Source organism: Limulus polyphemus, unplaced genomic scaffold (genome assembly GCF_000517525.1).
Source record: "Limulus polyphemus unplaced genomic scaffold, Limulus_polyphemus-2.1.2 Scaffold5462, whole genome shotgun sequence".
In the NCBI taxonomy this organism is placed as follows: domain Eukaryota; kingdom Metazoa; phylum Arthropoda; class Merostomata; order Xiphosura; family Limulidae; genus Limulus; species Limulus polyphemus.
Genome location: NW_013671072.1, coordinates 10869 through 20075, shown reverse-complemented (window position 1 = coordinate 20075; position 9207 = coordinate 10869). Strand labels below are relative to the sequence as shown.

Sequence of the window (9207 nt, the reverse complement as noted above, 5' to 3'; positions counted from 1 at the left end):
CTAGATGTTAAAATCTCAGTGAGGTCTGCTAGATGTTAAAATCTTAATGAGGTCTGCTAGATGTTAAAATCTTAATGAGGTCTGCTAGATGTTAAAATCTTAATGAGGTCTGCTAGATGATTAAGATTTTAACATCTAGCAGACCTCATTAAGATTTTAACAGACCTCATTAAGATTTTAACATCTAGCAGACCTCCAGGTAAGGAAAATTTATACTTTGCTTTTATCCAAAAGAATTAAATGTTAGCAGAACTTTGATATGATAATGAACAAAGAAGACAATGCTACTATACTTACAGCTAGTAACTTGTATCATGTGAAAAATTATTCAAATTTGTGTTATTTACATAAAATATTGTAGTATATTATAAGATGTCTGGATGTCATCAGCAAATTAACAAATTCCTCATACAGAAGATTAAGACTCCTTCTTGGGTGAAAATACTCCCTGGGAATTATTAATTCACTTTAGACTCCTCTAGGAATGCTCATTTGGCATTACTAGCCCTCTTGGACATCCTTTATGAATGGTCAGTGGGAATTACTAGCCTGCTTTTACCACTTCTAGGAATGCTGGCTGGGCATTATTAGTATACCCTGACCTTTTACAGGAACACTTGCTGGACATTACTAGCTCACTCTGATGTCCTCTAGGAACACTTACTGGACATTACTAGCTCACTCCGATCATCTCTATGAACACTTACTGGACATTACTAGCTCACTCCAATCATCTCTAGGAACACTTGCTGGACATTACTAGTTCAGTCTGATGTCCTCTAGGAACACTTGCTGGACATTACTAGTTCACTCTGATGTCCTCTAGGAACACTTGCTGGACATTACTAGTTCACTCTGATGTCCTCTAGGAACACTTACTGGACATTACTAGCTCACTCTGATCATCTCTAGGAACACTTGCTGAACATTACTAGTTCACTCTGATGTCCTCTAGGAACACTTACTGGACATTACTAGCTCACTCTGATGTCCTCTAGGAACACTTGCTGGACATTACTACCTCACTCTGATCATCTCTAGGAACACTTGCTGAACATTACTAGCTCACTCTGATGTCCTCTAGGAACACTTGCTGGACATTACTAGCTCACTCTGATGTCCTCTAGGAACACTTGCTGGACATTACTAGTTCACTCTGATGTCCTCTAGGAACACTTGCTGGACATTACTAGTTCACTCTGATGTCCTCTAGGAACACTTACTGTACATCACTAGCTCACTCCGATCATCTCTAGGTACACTTACTGGACATTACTAGTTCAGTCTGATCATCTCTAGGAACACTTGCTGGACATTACTAGCTCACTCTGATATCTTCTATGAACACTTACTCGACATTACTAGCTCACTCTGATCATCTCTAGGAACACTTGCTGGACATTACTAGTTCAGTCTGATGTCCTCTAGGAACACTTACTGGACACTACTAGCTCACTCTGATCATCTCTAGGAACACTTACTGGACATTACTAGCCCTCTTGGACATCCTTTATGAATTGTCAGTGGGAATTACTAGCCTGCTTTGACCACTTCTAGGAATGCTTGCTGGGCATTATTAGTACACCCTGACCTTTTACAGGAACACTTGCTGGACATTACTAGTTCACTCTGATGTCCTCTAGGAACACTTGCTGGACATTACTAGCTCACTCTGATGTCCTCTAGGAACACTTGCTGGACATTACTAGCTCACTCTGATGTCCTCTAGGAATACTTACTGGACATTACTAGCTCACTCTGATGTCCTCGAGGAACACTTGCTGGACATTACTAGCTCACTCTGATGTCCTCTAGGAACACTTGCTGGAAATTACTAGTTCACTCTGATGTCCTCTAGGAACACTTGCTGGACATTACTAGCTCACTCTGATGATCTCTAGGAACACTAACTGGACATTACTAGCTCACTCTGATGATCTCTAGGAACACTTACTGGACACTACTAGCTCACTGGTTGACAAATGCACAATTTTGAAACTTTACTGTAGTTCTGACTTGCTAAACAAAAATCTATTTCATTTAAAAAGCATTTCTTCTTATTAAACAGCTTGTCTGCTTAATAACTCAGAAGAAGTCAGTAGCATCAATGCAATACATTCTCCAATCCTACAAAAATAATGGTACATTGTGGGAAGTAAAAGACAATGTGTGATGTTTACGGACGAGTTAACTGTATGAAATATTACCATATTCTGATAATGTTAGGATCACAACTCCTCAACTAAGATTTCGATTGATTTTTATCGTGAAATTGTCATCTTCACAGAGAACTATTTTTAGAAAGTCTTATCCATTTCTACGGTGGATTAATTTCGTAAACAAGAGTATCACAGAAAATGATTTGAAATAAACTGTATTACCTCTCCATGTTTCTGTCGAGGGAAGCCAGTGATTCTGGTAGACTATCTTCTAACAAAGAGTTGATCACAAGTTCTACTTCAAAGTTGTAATATTTCAAGCACTCCTGTGAAAACAACATACATGGCTCTACATATTAACTTCTGTGTTCATGTGATAACACGTGCTTTTATAAGCCTTATCTTGCAGAGAAACTACCGATACAGCAGCTGATATATTGGGTAAGATTTACCTGAAACACGATTGATTTGATTTTACCAAAGGACACGGATACAAAACGTGAACAATTCAAGTCATAAAACATTTTCTATTTTTAACAGTTACATTACAACAAATCCTTCAGCATCAAAAATAGAGTTCTTTAGATTTCACATACATAGTGTGAAACGTAATTGCAGAAAATTAATAAGTATTACACCATTAAAAGATTTTTTTTTTGCCTAGCAAAATACAAAGTTATTATTCTCTACAGATACAAATGTCAAGTGTAAAATAGTTACTAACACACATGGACTGTTGCCTACTTCCCTTTCTTTATGATGCATTTGGACTTATTTTATGAATGAAAACAAATTAGAAAATAATCTAACTTTACCTCTACAAAACCTGGTCCTAATCCAGGTAGTAAATCCAAAACTTGAGTTATTAATGATTCCAGCTCAATACCCTCCACATTTGGCCCTCCACAAGCTTCTTCTAAATACTGAAGTCCATTCTTGAATTTAAGATTATTCAAGCTATGAGACTCAAATTTCAACATTTACATACATCATACAGCCTACAATGTTTACTTTATTTTGACACTAAACCTTTCATGACCAAAGAACATTTTCACAACTAGTATTATGTAAGGGAATGGTAAACCTTTCATGACCAAAGAGTGTTTTCACAACTAGTGTTATGTAAGGGAATGGTAACAGGAAATGAAACAGTAACTCCATCCTTTCATCTTTTAAACTACAGAAAAAATCAAGTTTTTATTATTTTTTTAATACCATACAAACATCAAAGTACCAGATTAACACATTTTCATATTTAAAAGAACTTTAAAATAGGTTTATGGTAAGTAAGGCTATAAAAAACTGATGTAAAAATATTGACATAACAGTTGCTATTATAAAGCTTAAACATAGAAAGTGGAAGAAAAGAAAAATGGGGTATATATATAAAAGAAATAAGCACACGTGTATATACATTGAGATAATTACTTTCACAAAACAATAGGCATCTATAACAACAACCAGATTTATAAAATATGTAAATATTAAAAAAGAGAAAAATGTTTGAGTGAAGAATGAAAATTGACTTTTGCAGATAATTACTGTGGTTCTTTTGTTTTATTTTCTTGAGACGGTTTGGAGTAAAATAAAACAAAAGAAGAGTTAAGGTATCTCCAAAAGTCCGATTTCTTTACACACACTCTACCCTTATGAATTGAGGAAGAGAGATGAATTAAAAACCTACCTCCAAACATGCCGTGTCATTATCTTGAACTTCTATGAAATTGTGATCTTTGTTCCCAGCAGGAGGCACATTTAATGAAATTTCTTTTCTCTCAGAGCTCTGCCCTATAAGTTCATACGAAGCATAGATACTGTTCAAAATGTACTCTGTTCGAGTAGAGTCGCTGATTGTCTTGTGGTCAAGAAAGAACTTCAGAGGCACATCTACACCTATAACCCTACCACTCCCAAGCTAATGAATGTACCATCACTATTATAATACACCTTATAGCTTAAAGTGTAGGCTTTGAACACAGCTTATAGCTCCAGATTCCAGGGCCAACTTACAGACTAGACAACAGAACAGGTGTAGGTAAATACCAATGTATTTTAAAATAAATGATAGCATTACAGATATTATATTCTATTTTTTCTTTAATGTTATTCTCGTTAACAGTATTCGTTAGAATGTTCTCATTATCATATACTTTAATTGTAAAGATTATTTAACAAAGTATATGGGTTCAGGACTAACTTAAATCTCCTAATCTGATGGGTTCAGGGTGAACTTAAATCTCCTAATCTGATGAATTCAGGACTAACTTAAGTCTCCTAATATGGTTGTTCATGACTAACCTAAATCTCCTAATCTGATGGGTTCAGGACTATCCTAAATCTCCTAATCTGATGGGTTCAGGACTATCCTAAATCTTCTAATCTGATGGGTTCAGGTCTAACCTAAATCTCCTAATCCGATGGGTTCAGGACTAACCTAAATCTCCTAATCTGATGGGTTCAGGACTAACCTAAATCTCCTAATCTGATGGGTTCAGGACTAACCTAAATCTCCTAATCCGATGGGTTCAGGACTAACCTAAATCTCCTAATCCGATGGGTTCAGGACTAACCTAAATCTCCTAATCCGATGGGTTCAGGACTAACCTACATCTCCTAATCTGATAAATTCAGGACTAACCTACATCTCCTAATCTGATAAATTCAGGACTAACCTAAATCTTCTAATCCAGTTGAACCTCATGAAGTACTTTTGTATTTACAGCCAAAAATATTAACAGTGAGAGAACCCAACTGATGAAATAATACATTCTAATCACTGTAACTAGGAACAGCATATTAAATTAGCTATATTAATGACTAGGTTGATTTTTAGTTCTGGTCTATGATAAGAAGTTAATATTAATTAAATTCTAAGCTGACATATTTATAATACATAATGGGTTTGATTCACACAGAAATACTAACCTTAATTTCAACTGCTTATAAATCTTAAGTTAATAACATTACATTTAAAAGATACAGGCTGAAGTTTGTCTGAGAGAGCATGTCTAAATCATCTTCAAATGGAAACATCTCCTGATAATCACAGATAAACCTATAATAGTATAAACATTTCACTTAGTAGTAAAGATATATCTACACATCTTTAAATATGTGTAATCTATTTAGAAATCGGTGAAAATAACACATTTCAGTCGTGATCTTTCATTCCATGTTAAAATACAACTTTACCAATTTGAAGATTCACTTTTATGGAGTCACTAGACAAACATTCTTCTTGTGGGACTGGATGTAGGCTTAAGACTTGTAATTTATAACTAAATATGGAACAATTTTTAACCAGGGGAAGGGAATATATTTTCAAACTTTATCATCTACATTCTAGATATACTCTGGCTTTATTATACAATTCCATTCGTACTGAAGCTACAAGGTCCAAATTGTTTCCGTTGTGTTCAAAACTATTTCAAAAAGTCGAATGCAAAATGATGTTAACTAAGCATAACAATTCTTAACGTGACACAAAAAACATTTCCCGATCATGTTGCAGTATCATAATTAAGTATCCTAAAGAGGACATGAGTGCTGTATTATGCTCATAAAAAAATTCATAAAATTCACAAGGACATATATATTCGTTTTGAGTAGACTGAAACTAACCCAAAATCAGCATTTACGAGTTTTTATGCATAAAATTAAATAAAACTTTTTTATCTAATCAATTGTTACTCCAAAGTGTTTAAGAAATATGTGTGGAAAATGACTATAAGTTTATTTTCTATACATCATTTTTATTCAATGGTTCAATTTTACCTCGATGCAACAGATATATCTCACCAGTACCAAAAAGTCAATGAGAAATGAATCTTAACCCCTATCACAGAAACCTTGTAAAAATGTTGTTTTGTCACATTTAATAAACCTTATACCATCTGGGAGTATTTATATTGAGCATGTTAACATTAAAACATTGATGTATGACAACATTAATAATACTTCCTTTAGGCAAACATAGAAACAATATTAATTAATGTAACAAAAGGGTGTACTTGTCATCGATGACAGTTCATTGCCAAATCAGATTTTTACATTATCTTGTTTAAAGCTTTTCTTTAGGTACACGTTTCTTTTAATCACGGAAGAACAACTCTTGTTTGCGGGATATCTTGTCCCGTGCCGATCTCGCATCATGACCATTTCAAAGGTCTATCATACCTTATTAATATTATTAAACTCTTTACAACATGCATACTTAGTAACTATAATATATATTCTGTATTTTTAAGCTCATAGTAACAAACAATATACATAATTAAGAGGTAGTGTAAATGTTCATACAGGATACCTTTTCTCGGAAAGACAAGTACTTAAGACCTGTAGTAAGTCCTCTAAGAATGGAACTTCTTCACTTTGTTTATTAGAGCTGAAAATAACACAAAATATCCTTAAACTGGTCTCACTGTAAAACAAATGAATAAATACATGTCTGCTATGTTTTATGTACAGAAACTATCTTAAAAATTAAGTTAAGAAATACTACAAAACCTCAAACACACTTTATGTCATAATAAATGATTAATAATTATTACTACGTTGTTATTCTACACTGTAAATCCATGTTACTACGTTGTTATTCTACACTGTAAATCCATGTTACTACGTTGTTATTCTACACTGTAAATCCATGTTACCACGTTGTTATTCTACACTGTAAATCCATGTTACCACGTTGTTATTCTACACTGTAAATCCATGTTACCACGTTGTTATTCTACACTGTAAATCCATGTTACTACGTTGTTATTCTATAGTGTAAATCCATAAAGAAAAAAAATTAAAGAATGCAGAATAACAAAGAAAACATCGACAGATTTCAAAACAATCAAATACAGTTTGACAGTTTTATATTCGCAGGTAAAAAAAAAATTACCTTGACTCAATTATAGGTTGAATACAGCTGTAAACCAGGATATTCCGAAACATTTTTATTACACAAGATTTAGCCAAGAAGATCCTTTTTCTAACTTCCTTTACGAGACTAAAGAATAGAAAAAAGCATATATATATGTCACATGAAACAATGTTAATATAAAAACACGGTAAACATTCACCAGCAACTATGCGAAATAAACTTAAGTTTTAATATTTAAAAAAAGGTTTTTCATTATACCTTAAATGCAATTGCTTGAGCATCAAAGTCAAATTATTCTACAAGTAAAAAAAAATGATTAAATAATTATGCTTTTTAATATTACACACAAATAATTTATTTTTATATTATTTATAAATCTTTTATTTTTTTTAATAAAGCCTACTAGAGTATGTTAATATGTCTCTTGAATAAAAAAAAATTAGCATCTAATAAATGTTCACGAAAAGATCTTTGGAAACCTTGAGTAGAAACCACAATGGCAGTTTTTAATTTCCAGCAATATACAAGGACAACAAAAAATAAATGCAATAAGAGGTCAAACACAGACAACAAAGGGTCAAGTGGACACGATGACTTCTTTTAATGTTACGTCTGTAGAAAAATATATTCAACCACAAAAAAATGTTTAGCTATTTGCTATAATATGAAAAAGCAAAATTCCTAAATTGTTTTTTTGAAATTTATTTTAGCATACAAAAAAAAAATACTAATAAAGCTACTGTTTTAGTAAAGAAATTAAGACAACAATATGACTTTTAGAAATTGTAATAATAACAAACTGGTTTAAACATACCATACTAAAGCTGAGTAACAACTATAATCTTTCTATTATACATATCCGAGATATTCCACTACATCTTTTAAGTTTTTCTGACATTTGTTTCGTTATAAGTAATTATTACAAAATATTAATTTTTTATTTCCATGGTTTCCAATAGTATCGATAACACCGGAAGAATAAAACTGATAAAAAATTAGCTAAAACAAAACAATATCCAATTTAAATAAAATCTTCAAATGTAGTGTAAATTAAAACATACTTGGTACTTTCTTCAATTTTGACTCTAACAATCAGTTCTTCTTGCAAAGGACAGAATACTCTTTCATAAAAGCTCGCTAACCTAAATAAAAATGGCATAAAAATTTTATAATTAACCAAAATTTATGTAATTTGCTGCTTTAACATAAAACACCTAAATATATATATATATATGTTACTTATTTATAATAGTTCTTTACTTGGTACTATAAATACAGAATACTATCAAGGATATGAAATGCCAAAGGACGTTACACTGACCCGTGGATACTATCAAGGATATGAAATGCCAAAGGATGTTACACTGACCCGTGGATACTATCAAGGATATGAAATGCCAAAGGACGTTACACTGACCCGTGGATACTATCAAGGATATGAAATGCCAAAGGACGTTACACTGACCTGTGGATAAGATAGATGTTTGTTTACCATTAAAATTTTCGACACTTCTAATAATAATTTAAAATAACTTTAACACTGTGCTTTAGGTAATTCATGATACAATACACAAGGATAGCTATAAGATCCACATCCTCCAACTATATATACATCTTAAAACCCATATTTCCTCTATAAAGCCTAAATAACGTTACGTGATGCGACCAATGCTGAGGTATAATCTGGCACATTGTCACACAGCCATAGAACAAACTTCTGTTGTGTAATTACTGCAACACACAACAATGGCTGCAGTTTACATAATTTTACTTTTGAGAATGCCTGTTGATTAAAGGGGTGGGGGAAACACTGATAAATACACACACACACTCACATAACTATATATTTACTGATTGAGAAAAACGTTAATGCTGTGTGACTAGCTGAGTCATGATTCCAAAAAGAAAATTCTGAATGAAAGAAAAGAAAATGAATCTTCCAAAAAAAAAGCATTTTTCCCCCCAATTTAAGTTCTATATTATTCAATACAGTAAAACATTCTGAGAACAGTACTGTGTCGAAAGTCTGTAAGGTAGACTATTTTTAAACAAACCACAAGCATTTTCTTCAAACTTTGCAACTACAGACCAGTAATAAGACACACTGTATTACAAAACCTAAAAACACGTGTATATATATATATATATATATATAAATATATAGAAATTAGAAAT

General features: G+C 32.6%; 1 protein-coding gene across 1 annotated transcript in view; it reads right to left on the bottom strand.

Moving 5' to 3' along the window:
• Nucleotides 1-9207, bottom strand: part of LOC106472606 (activating signal cointegrator 1 complex subunit 2-like) — a 35022-nt gene that overhangs the window by 15905 nt on the left and 9910 nt on the right. Inside the window, exons 7-13 of the mRNA XM_013933259.2 lie at nucleotides 8094-8174; nucleotides 7051-7158; nucleotides 6466-6543; nucleotides 5140-5214; nucleotides 3844-4006; nucleotides 2975-3094; nucleotides 2382-2485 (exon numbers count right to left, since the gene is read on the bottom strand). Coding sequence (XP_013788713.1) covers nucleotides 2382-2485; nucleotides 2975-3094; nucleotides 3844-4006; nucleotides 5140-5214; nucleotides 6466-6543; nucleotides 7051-7158; nucleotides 8094-8174 — 729 coding nt within the window. The remainder of the gene's footprint in view (nucleotides 1-2381; nucleotides 2486-2974; nucleotides 3095-3843; nucleotides 4007-5139; nucleotides 5215-6465; nucleotides 6544-7050; nucleotides 7159-8093; nucleotides 8175-9207) is intronic.